The sequence below is a fragment of the Kwoniella pini genome, chromosome 5, assembly GCF_000512605.2.
Source record: "Kwoniella pini CBS 10737 chromosome 5, complete sequence".
NCBI classification, from domain to species: domain Eukaryota; kingdom Fungi; phylum Basidiomycota; class Tremellomycetes; order Tremellales; family Cryptococcaceae; genus Kwoniella; species Kwoniella pini.
The window spans coordinates 1290302-1307853 of NC_091720.1; the positions used below are offsets into that span (position 1 = coordinate 1290302).

Here is a 17552-nt window from a genome sequence, read left to right on the forward strand (position 1 = left end):
TGATGCTGTATATGACAGGTATACTATTGAATTGATCGCTCGGTGACGATGGTGCACGAGTGATCAGCGATATTTGCCACGTGCGTTTGATTCCGTCATCACCAAAATGCTACAAGCTCTTGATTTCCTCCCATCAATTGTTATTCCATTGCTTTCAGATCGTTCATGTTCACTCTTCGTGCTCGTCTTCCTGTTACAGAAGCGTGATTAGCCCTTTGAAGCATTAGTGTTGATCACCGAGCTGCAGTTCTGACTTCTTGCTATCAAGGAAGATACGATTCAACAACGAGTATGGCGAAACGAGGTGCAGATAATCAGAAAACAAGGGAGGGTGGTGATTCAGATGAGGAGCAGATCGAAGACGTGAGCTTCTTAGTACCCAAGGTGTATGATGCATCAGCTAACAACGTGTGTATATCAAGCCCGGGAGCCGCGGTGTCCCTCTAGCTCCGGTGGAAGGTCGAGTGTCAGTAAAAGATTCCGGATCATCGTGCTCAACATCAAGCTGATTGCGATTTACAGGATTCGAGGTATGCCTAAACGAAAAGGATTCGGCGGTGGTGTACCGGCGCCGACTCCAGCTGTAAGTTGATGACTATGATGTCGTTTTTACACTGCTGAATCACTTCTTTTTCTAGGCCGCTCCTGCAGCAACATCATCCCCATTCTCAGGATTTTCCTTCGGTCAAACAGCTGCACCTCCAGCATCTTCTTCTAGTCCATTCACTTTCGGAGGATCCTCAGCACCTGCAGCTACACCAGCGGCTGCGCCAGGACCCACGGCTGCACTAGCATCATCAAACCCCTTCTCAGGTTTCTCTTTCAGTAAACCTGCTGACCCACCTGCAGCTCCAGCTTCAACGCCACTCGCAGAAACACCCAAACCATCAACCCCAGCTTTCAGCTTCGGCGCGAAACCAACTGCCTCGACTCCAGCTATCAGTACACCCTCAACTGTGCCAGTTGCTGCTCCACCGAAACCTTTCGCCAATTTCTCTTTCGGCAAGCCAGCTGCTTCTGCTCCAGTTCCAGTTGCGGGCACTTTCCCTCCAGCTACAAGCTCGGCACCACTTCCAGCCTCAAACCCCTTCGCATTCGGTAGCTCCTCTACGCCTTCGACCTCCGCATCTGAAGCTGTTGCTTCTGACCCACCAGCACCAGTATCTACCGAGACCAGTGGAAAGAACGACGTTGAGTTACCTAAAGAGTCAAGCGCATCGATAAACGGACCTACGGCATCGCAATCAACACCACCACCTGAGGGCGAAGTATCCTACTACACATCTTTGAGGGGTCTTAACAATTCCATACTGTCCTTCCTCACATCAACTGTGAAAGACGACTCGTTCATCGATCTGTCTGTCGTACTGCCTGCATTGACAAAGCAGTACGACGAACACCTTGCCCGGGCTGCTAAAAATGCCGGCTGGCAACCTGAAGGGAAGAAAGCTCCTGCAGTCAACGGTGACTCGAGCAAAGTAGCCAATGGCTTTTCTGCGCCTGCTGCTGCTGCTCCTACCTTTAAGATGCCTGCGGCTCCCACATCCGGAGGATTCAGTCTGCCCAAAGCTCCTACACCAAGCACTTCGACATCGACACCTTCCTTCGAAGGGTTCACCCCTTCCGCTACCCCTGGCCCTCCTACCACCGGCTTCGCATTCGGTGGCGCCAAACCCGCTGCATTAGCTCCAACCCCAGATAAGCCTGAGACACCGAAAAAGCCTTCAGCGGAAGTGACGAAATTAGTCGAAGACGTTATTTCAGGTAGACCAGATGAAAAGAAAGAAGCTCCCAAGCCATTTACATTTGGCGCTGCTTCAACATCAACATCTACACCTGAGAGCAGTAAGAAAGCACCATCATCCCTGTTCTCCTTTGCGCCTTCTGGACCTCTTCATCCTTCTACGCCCGAGAGCAAAAGTTTCAGTCCCTCGAACAACTTGGAAAACGCTACTCCCGCTAAATTGGGTAAATTTGGCCCTGGGGGTTCTCAACCTCAGTTAGCATTCGGAGGCGCGAAGTCCAGTCCAGGCCAAGCCACACCAGGTACTTCAGCTTCAACGGCAAACAAACCTTCCAGTTTCGGATTCGGATTCGGAGCGGGCGCAACCTCGAATGCTAATCCTTCCCCTGCACCAAAACCTGCGGCTGCCCCTTCTTTTAGCTTCGGATCTTCGACAAACCCTAGCGCTTCGGCTTCCAGCTCAACGACTCCTTCTTTCTCATTTGGTTCAACCTCATCTACTGCACCCAAGCCATCGTCTACCCCTGCGTTCGGATTCGGCGGGTCTACTTCCGGTTCAACTCCATCTTTCTCATTCGGCAGCAAGCCAGCCTCTACATCAGCGGCACCTGCTGCTTCTGGTGGATTTTCTTTTACACCTTACAATCCAAATCCATCTGTAGTTGCGGACAATAACCCCGCCGATAATGCTACGAGTGGGGACTTGCCGCCTGAAAATTCTGAACCGAGCAAAAACTTAGCTGAGACTACAGGAGCGGGAGAGGAGAATGAAGATACCCTTGTTGAACAACGGGGTAAGTTGAATAGACTTGAAAATGGAGAGTTTAAATTGGAAGGATTAGGTCAATTCAAGTTGAAACGCTCGAAAGAGGTAGTAGATGGGAAAAAGAAGAGAAGATTATTGATGAGAACTGATGGTAGTGGACATGTTATTCTGGTAAGTTTATAGATTTTTTGCGATTAGCGTGATTTGTAGTGTAGCTGACATTTGAATATAGAATATGTCGGTCAGTTCATCTTTCAATCCCACGGTTGAAGGTCCACATGTAAGGTTTTTGGGTTTTGATAATGATGGAAAACCTGTACCATATGCCTTGAGAGTGAAGAATGCAGAGGTGGCAAAGAAAATAGCAGATGAATTGCAGAAAGAAGTAGATGTGATAAAAGGGGAATGAACAAGTATATCAGAATCAGAAAGGCGCTAATAGCTTTAAGAATACGATGCAATCGATATAGTTTCTCTATTAGACGAATCTCCAATTCTTGAATACTAGGGATTTTATGCATTGTATTCTACTCTCGAAAGTGGATTTGCGATATACAATTGTTTCGAGCCCGTGATTTTGGGTAGATTTTATAATGTATAAGATTAACGCGCCAACATTATTGATAGTTGATATTTGACATTTAAGATGGACGCGTCGGTAACTTGAATGATTTCATCGATCGATACGTTACAATTGACCATTAGATCCAACAGTACCATTATTTGACTTCCTAATTCCGACTAGCCAAAGATTCGTAGCACTGTGATCAGTGAATAAAACAGATCTCAATGGGACTAGGGTCAATGATATAGCCCACTCCCACCACTCACAGCACTCCCAAATGCCTTCAACCCCTTCAGAGGGAAGTACATCTTCTTCCATCCCGACCGATACTTCAAATTTAGCAGGACCATCACGTCCTATACACTCATTCTTTGGTGGATCTTCATCGTCATCCAATAATCCAGGTATAGGTCCAAACCCAATTTCACCCAACGGCAACGGTACAGCTAGGAAGAGGAGGAAGAAAGATGAAAATCAAGCTAAATTATCAGTAGTTGGTAATGGAAGCGAAAATGTTAATTGGGTAATGGGTAAACCTGAGCCTGAGCTCATTAGGAGATCTGATGGACTTGGCATGACTAGAACTAGAGGTGAAGAGGATGAAATTGCAGATATGGTTAATGGACAAAATCATAAAGGCAAAGGAAAGGGAAAGAGGAAATCAGATATTCACAATCTTGGTGAGTCACCACAGAATTACCACTGATTATTGGTCCAGATCTCCTGATTTTGCTTGACCTAACGATTCATGATAGCCCCTCTAAATCCGGAAAATTCGATCGACTCTGCCATTCAGCTTCCTACTAGTCAAGCATCATCGTCATCATCACCGGCTAAAAAGAAAGGCAGGACCAGAAAGACTCATATTGCTAATAGTTCTTCAATCGACTATCCTTCCGCTCCAGGATTGACCCTACAACCCTTTCCAAATCCTGATACTGATCAAGATGAAACATCTATATCTTCTACACATAGACCTTCTGGTGAATTCGAAGTTCTAGGTCAAACAATCACCTACTTACCGACAAATCGAGCTTTGTCAAAGACGGAATCAAGAGGTACAGATTTTTCAGATGCTATAGAAGTAGATCAAAATTCTTCACCTGATAAACCTATTCTTATGAATTTATCCCCAATGCGAAATGCACCGAAGAAAATTACTTTCGAAGCAGATAGAAAACCACAACATTCTTTCTTTTCCCGCTTGACATCTAATATTACCGACGAAGGGAATAGATCAAGAGCAAGTTCCGTTGCGTCCGAAGATACAATACGTACTGCGCCAGTTGTAGTACGCTTGGAACCGAAATTCAAGAGCAAAGGGAAGGAAAAGGAAAAGGAAAAGGACAAAAAGAAGGTCCATAATATTTTCAAGAGTGGTAGTAATGCTTCTGAAGGTGTCTTGAGGAATGGTTGGGGAAATGCTATAAAAGAAGGGGAGGAATTGATTACACCTCTGCCAAGCGGTGACTGGCCAACTCATTCCTTAGACAGCCAGTTTACTTTTTTCCCCACATCGACTGCAGGTCCAAGTAAGAGGAAGAAACCTCACCCCGAAGAGCCCTTGGATGACGGTTTCTGGTATTCGGTCCTTGCAAATGCCGACTCGATATATTCCCCGGCTACGTCTTCCGAACTTTCACCTTTCTCCTTACCCTCATACATCACGCAACATCCAGCATTCGCATCAATACCTCACAAATGCAGGAAATCGTCGAGATCGAATCGAGACTCGTGGACCGACAGATATAGACCTCTCAAAGCTACTGAAGTATTATCGAATGAGATCGAAGCTATTTATCTCAAGGACTGGCTCTCCGCACTTTCAGTAGGTCATCAAGAAGGTGATCGTAAAGTCGTACGAAAGGTGAAAAGAGGCGGGACGAGGTCCACTTTACTAGATGGGTGGATAGTAGACGATTTAGGTATAATTGGAGATGGCCCTATGAAAGACGATGAAGGTCAGGAAGAGGAAGAGGAAGAGCTTGAAGAATTAGATGATCCTCTATTACTACCTGATACCGAAGCCCGACCTACTTCTTACCCAAGCCTGAGTGGAAGGCTTACTAATACGATATTATTGACTGGACCACACGGGTCCGGGAAATCTGCGACGATTTATGCAGCTGCTCATGAACTAGGATGGGATATCTTTGAAGTTTTTCCGGGAATGGGTAAGCGTACAAGTGCAAACCTCATATCATGGGTAGGCGATGTGGGAAGAAATCATATGGTCGCTCAAGAAAAAAAGTCTACGCCGATAAAGGAAAATAAAAAAGGTGGATTGAAGTCTTTCTTCGATAAAACCAAGGCAAACACAGAGAAGGATATCAGTCTTGAACTTGGAAGTCAAGGCTCGGTACATGAACCGATAGATATCGATATGACAGATGATAACTCATCAGAAGACGACATTCAAATACTAGGCGGGGAAAATGGAATTGAGAAAGATGGAAAATTCAGACAAAGTCTAATATTGATAGATGAAGCAGATATACTTTTCGATGAAGAAAGTACTTTTTGGCCAGCTGTCATTACTCTCATTGCTGAATCTAGAAGACCTGTCATCTTGACATGTAATGGTGAGCAAAGCTGTTTTGTCGAATCGTTAAAAATGACCGTTACTGATGAAGTGATTAATAGATCATAACCTTATTCCGAAATCACAACTGCCGTTACAAGCGATCCTTCAGTTCCGTCCTCCGCCTTCACATATAGCTTTACCGTATCTCCAAGCTATAGCCGCCCAAGAGTGTAAATCATCCAAACAGCCCTTATTGGACGTACAATCGGTTTACGCGCAAGCACTTCATCAACGAGATGATTTACTGGATCACCCTTTACCGCCTAATGGGCATGAATCAATACCGTATTTTGATCTCCGAAAAGCTATAAATCAGCTTCAATTAGATCGCAATGGGGTTGCGACTGATGAAATGGCTCCCTTCGATGATACAGATGAGGATGAAATCCAATTGGAAGATCTGGTAAGACGCTTAGAGGTTGCCTCTTTTGTCGATGCGTGGATCAGCCCAAGAGGATGGATGCGTTTGGAGGTGAGGTTCTCTACATACGAGATTGGTAAATCAAATGAGCTGATCGAAATACAAACTGCAGATGACCGAGCTTGATCGTCATTACCCTACGACAGACGATCAATTGGGTATACACGCATTGATCAAGCCTGAAATTAGGGAATCGTACCCTCATCTGGCCGGATACGATTACTCATTGACCATCTCGGATACACTTTTGTCCCGTTGCGGTGGCAAGATGGAACAGATAGGTAATTTGGGCTTATCAACGTAAGCGTTCAACGTTACTTCCGACCTATCATAAATTTCAGAGCTGATTTGAGAATGTGAAATAGGATGAAATACATAAGATCAACTTTACCAATCCTCGATCCTTTGATACCCCTCTCATCACCTTTATTACCTCGCCCTTCCTTATTCCTTCATACTTTACCCACTATTCTTAGCATAATTGAAACAGATGATATATTACAATTTGCAGAGGAAGAAGCCGTAAAAAGAGGAGAAGAACGATTAAATAGAAAAACAGGAAGACCTGTAAGAGGAGGTCAAGGTTATACTAGATGGTTCTCTGATTTAGATGAAGAAGCGGAAAATTCAGGTAGAAGTTTGATGGATATTTTCAATTAAAATGTCTAAAGAGGTTGTTGACATATCGTTCAAATGTAATTTCCAGTCAGTATATAGGGAAGATCAAACCCCAAATCTCAAGGCGAGGTCGTTATGCAACATGTCATGCCAGCTCACTTACGTGATACCATATGCCGTACACGAACAAACAGATCTGAGTTCAGGACGACAGGGATGCGATATCATATCAGATATGAGCTGTTGACATAGCAAAATCTTACACGGTGTGATGTGCTATGTATGACCTCATACTGCAGAACAGTCTATCTTGGAGCGACTTAACAAAGGATCACTACTCTTGTCATTCGATAAGGAAATTGTCGACTCGACTTTGGAGCGTTTAAAGAAATCAAGGAAAGGATCCTTTTAGCCCACTGATCAGAGAAAGGATCTCATCGACTCGAATTGGAGCTTGGAGCGTCAACAGAAAGGACCACATTGAAGAAAAGATCTTATCGACTCGATTCATTTGTGTTTGCCACTACATAGAAATCGCATTGCGTTAAGGTATAAATACAAGTAATTATGTCTACTCTTACTTTGTATTTCAACATATATCATCAAATTTCATCTCACACACACATACATACACATATACATTGAATTGATCTAATATCCAATACATTAAATAAGTTCTTCGATCACAGTATTACCATTATGACATCCACAAATTCACACACTGTTACCCCCATGTCAGACAAATCTACATCTGTCGGATCCTACGTTCCAAGAAAAGGTGCAGCAAGTTTCAAGGACACAGATGGGACAGTGAGATCAGTCTCGTTTTTTAGAGATACAAGAGGTCAAAACGGTACATTCGGTACATATTCCGTTTCCGTCGATGGAGATCGTCACATAACAGGTCTCGAACTGGGAACCATGGAAAATCATGCCGATCCGGCGGTAAAGAAGGCCTTTGAAGAGATCAGTAAAGCTATATTATATCACGATGCTCTTCGAGGTACATTCACCTACAATCACAAAATGGAAGATGGAACCGAGAAACAATACTCTGTTAAAGCTTCCACTAGAAAGAACGGTGATAAGTCCGCCGTGTGGGACTTTGTCGTTTCTGATCCTAATACTTCAACCGAAATTAATAAGTTTGAAGGTGTTACAGCTGACGCGGTATTGTTAGCTGACGGAAAAGGAAAATATAGTAAGGCATTCGTGTCAGCTTTCGAGAGATACCTAGATGAGATGTCTGGACTCGAAACGGAGAAAATATCGACCGATTTCAACTTGTCAGTCGTTAATTCGTCAACTAACATCTCGGTATGATAAGTCTTTATCCTTTGGCTTCCTCTAGAAAATCTCAGTCAGACATTGAGATGGAATAATACGTAATCCATTCTTTTTCCTATGTATAGACAATCCTTGTATCTTTTTGATTAGATCAAAGTTACTTTTTGCCCTGCTTCAGTGGGGATTTTTATACTTTGATCTATTTTTCCAACACATGCTTCGACCAGCTTTGTATGATATGATTAGATGTTTGATGTAAAGCTCACAGTCATAGTTTCAGCTGCAATTCAGGTGACAACAAATACAGTCACTTTATTGAGCCTTTCGTGCAGACCGCTTGAAGAAGTGCTTTGACTCTTTCGTTAAATTGCGAGGGCCTTCAAGATCTGAGCTCGCACACACTGTTGTCACAGATCAACAGTATGTCTGAGGCGTGTAATTTGTCAAAGATACGAATGAGATTTTTTCGCTGACAATCATGCTTCATGATCAGTTTGAGATGGTTCTCAGGAGTGAAAGTGTTCAAGATAGCACTGTGGAGAAGATTATGGTAAAAGTACTTGTATACTTCTGCATAAAACGAACTACAATCTACACAGGAAATGCGTATATTCCTCACTGGTGTACACTCATCCTCCTGCCTGAGCATTAAATTGCTACAAAATTGGACTTTATAATTGACAAATTGAATCACACTACGAAAAATCACGCTCCAACACTGATTATTGAGTTTCCCATCATTGAATTCTCCGTCATTAAACCTCCAGTACTTTGGTCAGATTTGTCACTCATCCAATCATTTCTCCAATTATGAAAATGTCTTCTTTGTTGTTCCTTTCTCTTAATTCGATCTTCAAATCGTAGATCAATACCATCTTTGGATTCACACTTTGAGCTATATTCTTTAATTTTTCTAGCAAGTAATTTTTCAAGTCTACTATTTCCTTTTTCAAGTGATTCAATTGAAGCATTACCAAAAATACTTTTAAATTTATTTTCTTTATCTTTATAATATTTAGCTCCAATATGCCAAGTTCCATCTTCAGATTTTAAAAATTTATATTCATAACGATTTTCTTTTTTTCCAAAATCATTTATCCAAAATACATTTGTAAGATATGAATTTTCACTTGAGCTAGATTCATTAAAATCAATATTTGATTCACCATATTTCTTAGCTAGATTTTTGTGTAAATCAATAGCATCTGGATCTGGATTAATCCCATTTTCACATGAAGTATTTTGTTTCGATGAAGGCCTTGAATGACCATATTGGACGGATGTTGGCAAAGATGAAAATTTTGAAGTAGACTTTGATGGGTCTTCTTGAAAGACTGAAGTGCGAGTATCAGTGGGTCCCACAGTGGTAGGTGAAACACCAGTTGTGTATACGTTAGAGAACATGGCTGTGCAATGGTCAATAATAGAAAAATGTGTTGTAGAGTCAAGTTGTAATTGGTTTGTGATTTAATGAATGATTTGTAGTGAAGGAGGGAAAAGAATAACAACAGAGTGGCAAATCGGACAGAGGCTTCATATATGTCACAATGTGTGCTGTTGGGTCAATAAAGGAGATATCGAGTCGACACGAAGACGAACCTCCTTTTTGTGCTAAAATGGAGGGAGAGAAATCATACGAGTCATCGTCAATAGGAAAACTGAAAGGAGAGTATCGATTGCTACCACAATTTGATAAGATGACGCTTCTTGGTGAAGCACTGACAACAAAGGGTTGTTTGTTGGAAATTTTAGCTCGAGGCGAATTTGCAATATGCGAAGGATGGCAACCTTATTTGGATTTTATGAGGTCAAGACCCTCGCCACTTCTACAACAATCTACTTAACTCATCCTTTGCTCGAAATCTCTTGACTTGTGTCTTAATTATACAGTACATCATGATATTTTATAGTTAACACTGATCGATTTTACAGAAACATTATACACACAGGGAGGACGAAGTTGTACCTTCATCAAGTATCTATTACTCTTAAACCCCAACTACCTTCTCCGTTGTACACATTTTCTCCTTGAGCTAGTCTTGTTTGTATACCGTTTGAGCTCAGCCGTTGGGCAATTACAGATCTTCCAATCCCGAACCCCATCCGATCGGATTGTCTGACCAATATAAAAGGCAAAGCAGGTAATCGATCTGTATCTTTCGAACCATTGGTTTTTTCAGTCTTGTATAACCTGATCGTATTTTGGTGTACATTCATCGTAGATTTCGATGGTCCTGTATGGTTTGGTGTAGGATCATGAATATGAGATTCCGCCTGCAAAGTAAATTCTGGCTGTTGATCATTTTGCAGTAAAGGATCGATGGATGTCTGATCGTGGGTTTCTGACATTTGTGGCTGAGCTGAAGCGGAAGTATCTTGATCATCGAGAACAGGTTCACTTGATGATCCAAGCTCATGCAATGTTTCAAAATCTGGTTTGATTCCCATACCCAGTGCCTCGGCGATTGAAAGTTCGTCGTTTCGTAGTGTTTCATTGGGATGTGCAGCATTGTCCCCTTGTCCGTCGAACCATGCATGCTCTGCCGTTTGTGGCTGCGATGTCTCTTTCACTTGGAGATGAGACGCATTCGAGACTGCAGCACCCGTCGGCGAGCCCGATGACAGATCCTTAACTTCACTTTGGTCGGGATTCTGCGATGCTGAAGCTTGGTTTGATGATTTGACTTGGCTTAGGATATCTTGTATGACCCTCAGAATTTCTCCCGCTGAGGGCATATAGATTTGAACGATTACATGTTGTTTACCTGCGGGATAAGCTGATATGACTGGTTCTTCTATACCGTCGGCCCCATTCTGAGGTGAAGGTGTAGTATCTCCTGCTTGTGGGTGGAAAGGTACGGCCGGGGTAGGATTGTTGTTAGGAGCAGTCGATCTCCACAATCTGCAGTACAGAGGTCCAATAGGTCCAAGATACACTTCGAGGGGTTCATCCGGTTGTGCAGCATCGGAAGCGGGGAAGTAAACCTGCTGTAAGACCAGGTCTAGGGTGTTCAGTCGGGAATCTAGAACCGGGGAAACGAGGATATGTGGAATCGGATCTATTGTTTTCATCATGCTTTCCGCGGTTGACTGTGTAGTTGCAATCATGCTTTGCGATGAGCATGCTAAATTGCATTCATTGTCAGCCTATGCGTGTATATGACGGACAGAGTTTCAAATTTAGTCGTTTGTACTCACCCACACCTCCTATTATCCATGACATCCAATCATCTACTCGTTCCACTATTACCTGTCTCACTTCCGCGTCTTTCTGCTCTGATGGTATACTCTGCAATTCACGATCTGCCTTTGTCCATGATAAAACAGTCTGAGCTCCGCCATCTCCATCTTCCGCTAAAACAGCCGCAGCCAGGGCGTTTCTTTTAGTCTTTTGCTTCTTCTTGGGAGGTATCACCGCTTGAGACCCAACAATATCATCTTGCGGCTCAACGATACTACCAGCTGTTGTTTCTCCACCACTGTCAAGCGTTTCAGATGGCCCACCCTTGGGGATGTCTCGATTATTCTGCCTCTTGCGGCTCGCGAACGTGGGTTTCGCTCTTCCACCTCTACCGAGATTATTGCCTTCTTCAGCTAGGTGAGTTTGTTCAAGGCCGCCTACTCTGGCACCAGGTGCGGAAAGGTACCATCTCGCACCGTCCTCATCTAGGAAGTCTGACCCGTCTTCATTGTGTTTTATGAAGCCGATCCTCTGAAGTTCACTAATGGGCTGGCCTTCGTCCTCGCCAACTCTATGTTGGCCTCCCTCGATCTTGACAATCTTGACTAGATCACTCTTAATACCACTTTGTAGATCGACTAGCTTGACTATCGAGCCATACGTAAGTATGTCTTCATTGTCTAACGAGACTTCAGCCACAGCAGCAAGTGTGTGTGCTTGACTGGTATTTGTTTTTGACTTTCTTGGAACCGGCGATGACATGGCCCGTCTGACCATTTCAAATCGGAAGGGCGTCCATCGACCGGTTCTTGAAGTCAGCTTAGCTGAGAATTCCTCTTCGCCGCCGATGTCGTGGTCAATGTTCATATACTTGGTCCTGACTGTTTGGGCGTTTATCCTTGTCCATAGCGCGAATGAAGAGTTTATAGCGAAACAGCTGTGCATGGATCGTGCTTTTGCGGTCTTTTGGGAAGGCTTCGATACAATTCTAAGCGGTTTGGAGACGAAGGTAAGGTGCGGTTCAGCCTGTGCTGGTGATGTATCCACCCTTTGATCGAGTCCACTACTGCCCTCGGTATGCTCGATGGGCAACTCCCCGTTGATTCCGTTGTCTTTGCCTTTTTGTGTCTGTTTGACGATACTATGAGTCTTGAGATCATCGACAGGCGCTAAAGTATTTTCACTAGCGGGTATAGCAGGAAGATGATCTGCGAGGGTGGTGATAGCATCTTGATTCGCTTGTTGGACAGCCTGAGCTAAGGGTTGAAGAACATCCATCGAAGAGTTGTCGAGGACCTCAGCGAAAGAAGGGGTATCGTGTATACTTTCAAATGGTGCGATCTGCTCATCTACTTGCACTGGCACAGGTATAGGTATGTTTATGTTCTCTGATGTCACGGAGACATCGTTGAACGGTTGTATCGAAGGCGACAGGAGTTTAGGATGGATGTCATTAGGCTGAGTGACTTGATAATCTTCGGTATAAATCCTCAATTCTAGATTAAATTCCTTTTGCTTTTGAACGTCTTCCCCGATCCAAAGGCCTGAAAAGCTCAGTCCCTCTTCCAATAGGGTATCTCGATTCTTGCCTTCAACGTTGGTCCGAGATTTGGGTAATGTAGCTCCAAATCCAGCAATACGAGCCTGTTCCATCAACTTCCGCTTCAAGGTTAATTTATCAGGTCGTCGCCCCTTGCAAAAGATTACATCCTGTATTGATTTGAACGACTCGTCCGTAGAAGGTGTAGCTATTCGGTGAGTTTGACTGGTAGAAGTGCTGTTCAATGAAGGTACAGAGGTAGATTGCGAAGTCGTTGCTAGTTTTACGGATGTTATTGAGGGTAGTAATGGACCTGAAATACATAACTTGGGTGGAGGGGATATGATTCTGCGTAGATGATATGAGCTAGGACTTTGAAATATCAATTCAACGAGGAAGGATTTACCTTCTCTCCTTCCCATAACTCTTTTGACCGGTTGTTGGATGCCAAATGTCAATGGTTGTCAGAGAAGTGCTGTCATTCGGAGACTCCTCATGTAACGTCGAACACTTTGCGAATGATTGCACAACATGCTCGGTCAATCTTTGTATCGTTGTTTCTTGACGTGAGGTCAGAGGCTCAGTGCGGCGATACTAAATATCAGCGACTGCATTAGCTTCATTGCATCATCGAGGGCTGCAACAGCTGGCAGAACCTACCGACTTTCCACTATCGATGAGACCTTGAGTTGCAACCGGTTGATCAATCTGGTTGACTGAAGCAAACGTCGCCGGGCGAGTATCCCTGTTCCCCTCGCGTTGGTAGTCGCTGCTATGATCTGTTGTGGGAAGTATATAATCTGCTGATCCTGCTATAGCGTTGATGAGTAAGTCTAGTGGTGTAGTTGAAGGGACATCATTCTCTTCTGTTGACATTGTATCTGGTATGATTTCAAGGTGGACATATAAAGTGGAGAAGAGAGAAAGAATGTATTCCCACGGTGAAAGAAAGGTAAACAAAGATCCCTTTAAATCTCCCACGATCACGCTTTCGATATAATGATAACTCATGACGTGGAAGATAATTCATAAATCCGTCAATTTTACTACGCTGCCGTCACTCAGCTTTATATTATACAGGCAGTATCTGCATCTGATTCGTGCATTGAAAGATGTATTATCTACGAGGTATGTATGCATGAAAATGTTGAATATCTATTGAAGATCATGAAGGGCCTGTATAAGTGAGATGGGATAAAGGAGAAGTGGGTAAAAAAGGTGTCCCTCAGTAAACTGTCAAACAGGCCGACACTCGACAATGACCAGCACATTTACTTTTTTAAGGTAAAGCGACTAGGGTCTCCGAGCTTGACTCTAAGTTGTTGGCAATTCTCATCTTTGGGTAAAAAAGAGTATGAAGGTAGAAGATAGAAGAATTCAAGAAGTATAAGAGAGAAAAGTGTAGAAACCTATTAATATTCCTTTTCCTTCAACATAAACCCTGGTGTAGAATTGAGCCATAGTTGATTGATACCAGAATACGAATAAGTTTCTACACTTCACACCTTGTATTCTTGATTCACTAAGAATGGGACGTCGTCCAATTGACGATATGGTTTCCAGATACGGGAGAAGAAAAGAAGAAAGAGTATAAAGGTGTTTGGGTAAAAACCTGAAATATATTACCTACACGCGCCCAATTTGGGTGTAAAGTCAGAAGAGCATTGAAAATCCACGTCATTATGAAAGATTGGTTGTTATCACTTCTTTCCCCCCATCTTACCTCCACTTTGACCAGATATTTGTGTCCAGAAATTTGATTTTCAAAAACAAGCATCATTCATAGCATAAAGTTGAAACTGTGTTAAATCCAAAAGCATCAGAAGGTACTTACATAGCTCAATTACAGAAGATAGCGAGCTGAGAACCTCAATCGCCAGCAAAGAAGATGTCTGATCCAAGATTCGCTCGATTAAGTACGGATCCGAGATTCAGAAGACCTAAACAAAATAAACTCAAAGTTGAAATAGATGAAAGGTTCAAAGATGTTTTAGAATCAGAGGAATTCGGTGGCAAAGGTAAAGGCAAAGCATCAGGTCAGCTAGCTAATTCGCAACTCCGGCTCATGAAAGCATAGCTGATGTTTTACGAGTTCAGGTCGAGTCGATAAACGAGGTAGACCATTAGCTGGAACACATCATGCAGATCAATTGAAACGATTTTACAAATTACGATCACCTTCACCTGGTGCAGAAGGTGAAGATGGTAAAGAAGGGGGATTCGTAGATTATGCAAGAGGTGGAGGAGCTTTGGAATCGTCTGGATCAGAAGACGATTCTGAAGAAGAGGAAGGATCAGAGAATGAATTTGATGAAGAGGAATTAGAAGTTGGTGGAAAACGTAAAATGAAATTACCAGGACATATATCCGAATCAGACTCAGAAGAATCCGATGAAGATGATGAAGATCATTTGAATATAGATCTGTCGGAGAATGAATTCACTGCGTTCCCTTCTGAAGGCGCAGACGACGAGGATGAAGACGAAGAAGAAGAAGAGTCTGTACCCCCGACAAAGAGGATTGCGGCTGTTAATTTAGATTGGGATAATCTTCAAGCCACAGATTTGTTCTCGGTATTCAATTCGTTTTTACAAATGGCAAGTTCAAGTAAGAAAGGGGAGAGTAGTACGTCTGGTGAAAAGTTGGGCAAATTAGTTAATGTCAAGATATATCCATCGGAATTTGGAAAAGAAAGAATGGCAAAAGAAGAACAAGAAGGTCCAGGTGGAGGTATATTCCTTAGTAAACATACTGAAAAGAAGAAGAAAGGTCCCAAAGAGGCTATAACGACCAGGCGGAGGGATGAAGAAAGTGAAGAGGAAGAAGACGAAGACGAAGCTAGTGACGAGGAGGTTGACGGCGAAGAGGATCTTGAGGGATCAGGGGAAGATGAATCAGAACTTGATGATCAGGAATTCGATGATGACGATGAGGAGGAGGAAGAAGACGAAGAGGAGGAAGACGATCATAGACCGCCCAAGAGATCCAATGATAGACCTCGAGAAGAGATCGACGGACTAGAGATAGTCTCTGACGTCGAATCTGACGCTGGATCAGAGGACATAGATATGGACCAATTGCGACAGTACCAATTGGAGAGGCTTAGGTAAGGTTAATACTTTCTCGGATACTGGTCACGTCACTGATGCGATACATTAACGCAGGTACTTTTACGCTATCGCTACGTTCTCGACAGTCGCCGCCGCCGAGCATGTGATGGATGAATGTAATGGGACAGAATTTGAGCGTACGGCCAATGTAATGGATCTGAGTTACGTGCCGGACGGTATGGAATTTGCCGATGAAGAAATCAGGTGAGTTGAGCTAAATCCTCACATTCATTGCTCTCGCACCGTTAACTGAAGCTAATGACCGGGACAGGGACGAGGCCAATAAAGAAGCTAAAGGATATAGGGGTAATGATTTCGTTACCGACGCTTTACGACATTCTAAAGTGAAATTGACATGGGATCAAGATGATCCGAATAGAGTAAAAATGACCCGACGAACATTGACAAGAGAAGAGATTGAGGAGCAAGACTTCAATAAATTAGTAGCTGGATCAGGTAGTGAAATTTCATCATCTGAGGAAGAAGAGGATGAAGAAGAGATTAGTCGCAAAAGCAAAGGCAAAAAAGTAGATAAAAAATCAAAGAAAGCAAGTAAGAAAGAAAGGACAGAAAAATTAAGACAATTACTTTTAGCTGGAAATGAAGAAGATGGAGATATATGGGGTAAAGCTGGAACTTCTTTTGCAGATAGATTAGCAGATCCAAAAGAATCAAAAGCAAATAAAGATAAATTAAAGAAAGATGAAATGGAAATTACATTTAAACCTGCTCTTAGTGGTAAATCAGGAGGAGAAATTGATGAGGAAAATATGACAACTCTTGAAAAATATCAATTACGTATGAAAGAAAAGAAAAATAGAAAGAAAGAGAAATTAGAATTGAAAAGAGCTACAAAAGCCATTGAGAATGATGAAGATGATGATGTAATAGGAACAAAGGGAGATGAACAAGATGATTTCTTTGGAAGTGATAGTGATAATGATAGAGACAATGCTGGCGACAATGAAGAAGATGATGATGAAGAAGAAGAAATATCATTTGAAAAACCAAAGAAATCCAATACAAATGGTAAGAAGTTGGATCCAAAACCTAAAGAAGAAGATGTATTGGAATTAATTGGATCTTCAAGTAAACCAGATACGAATTTTTCAATGAAAGATATTATAAAATCTGAAAAAGATTCAAAAAAAAGAAGAAGACATAAAAAGAGTAAAAAGATTGATGAAACTAAAGAAAGAGAAGAAGAATTAGGTCCAAATGGATGGAAAATAAATGTATCTGATCCAAGATTTAAAGCTATTCATGAAGAAGCTGAATATGCAATTGATCCAAGTAATCCTCAGTGAGTTTGAAGAAGATACTTCCTACCATTATCTCTTAAGGGAAAAATTCTTTTTTGGTTAAATTGACTAATGCAATTCTTTTACTATTCGTAGTTTCACAAAAACAAAAGCTATGCAAGATTTATTAACTCATAGAAATAAATTGAGACAAAGTAAATCAAATGATCCTTCTAATGAAAATGTTTCTTCAGCATCTGGAATAAAACGAACTGAACCAGGCGAAAGTAATGGAAATGAAAAAGATTTATCACAATTAGTTAAAAGTGTTAAAAGGCAAATGGAACGTGAAGGTGGAAAGAAAAGAAAGAGAAGTAGGAAATAGGAATAAATGAAATCATCATTTATGTCTGTTAGGATCCATCACATAATAATGTCTCTCTTACTTGTTATTTGCAATGCATATATTATTATTTGTACACCGATCACAGAAAT

At 42.3% G+C, this 17552-nt stretch overlaps 6 protein-coding genes across 6 annotated transcripts; 4 read left to right on the plus strand and 2 right to left on the minus strand.

The window, feature by feature from the left end:
* Window positions 1–291: 291 nt before the first annotated feature.
* I206_104260 (uncharacterized protein) lies at window positions 292–2919 on the plus strand (the record flags this gene model as incomplete). Its single annotated transcript, XM_019155903.1, has 5 exons — window positions 292–363; window positions 423–466; window positions 523–583; window positions 639–2681; window positions 2743–2919. The coding sequence occupies 5 exons, from the start codon at window positions 292–294 to the stop codon at window positions 2917–2919; spliced, it is 2397 nt and encodes a 798-aa protein (XP_019010861.1).
* A 433-nt stretch (window positions 2920–3352) lies between these two features.
* Window positions 3353–6740, plus strand: I206_104261 (uncharacterized protein; the record flags this gene model as incomplete). The annotated part of the gene is made up of 5 exons (XM_019155902.1): window positions 3353–3755; window positions 3831–5657; window positions 5719–6131; window positions 6193–6380; window positions 6446–6740. The coding sequence occupies 5 exons, from the start codon at window positions 3353–3355 to the stop codon at window positions 6738–6740; spliced, it is 3126 nt and encodes a 1041-aa protein (XP_019010860.1).
* A 657-nt stretch (window positions 6741–7397) lies between these two features.
* Window positions 7398–8021, plus strand: I206_104262 (uncharacterized protein; the record flags this gene model as incomplete). Its single annotated transcript, XM_019155901.1, has 1 exon — window positions 7398–8021. One exon carries the CDS (start codon window positions 7398–7400, stop codon window positions 8019–8021), a length of 624 nt encoding a protein of 207 aa, XP_019010859.1.
* Window positions 8022–8690: 669 nt separating this feature from the next.
* I206_104263 (uncharacterized protein) lies at window positions 8691–9389 on the minus strand (the record flags this gene model as incomplete). Its single annotated transcript, XM_019155900.1, has 1 exon — window positions 8691–9389. One exon carries the CDS (start codon window positions 9387–9389, stop codon window positions 8691–8693), a length of 699 nt encoding a protein of 232 aa, XP_019010858.1.
* Window positions 9390–9956: 567 nt separating this feature from the next.
* I206_104264 (uncharacterized protein) lies at window positions 9957–13582 on the minus strand (the record flags this gene model as incomplete). Its single annotated transcript, XM_019155899.1, has 4 exons — window positions 9957–11110; window positions 11184–13054; window positions 13113–13300; window positions 13367–13582. The coding sequence occupies 4 exons, from the start codon at window positions 13580–13582 to the stop codon at window positions 9957–9959; spliced, it is 3429 nt and encodes a 1142-aa protein (XP_019010857.1).
* A 1012-nt stretch (window positions 13583–14594) lies between these two features.
* Window positions 14595–17442, plus strand: I206_104265 (uncharacterized protein; the record flags this gene model as incomplete). The annotated part of the gene is made up of 5 exons (XM_019155898.1): window positions 14595–14742; window positions 14804–15812; window positions 15871–16020; window positions 16088–17119; window positions 17214–17442. 5 exons carry the CDS (start codon window positions 14595–14597, stop codon window positions 17440–17442), a joined length of 2568 nt encoding a protein of 855 aa, XP_019010856.1.
* Between the last annotated feature and the right edge of the window lie 110 nt (window positions 17443–17552).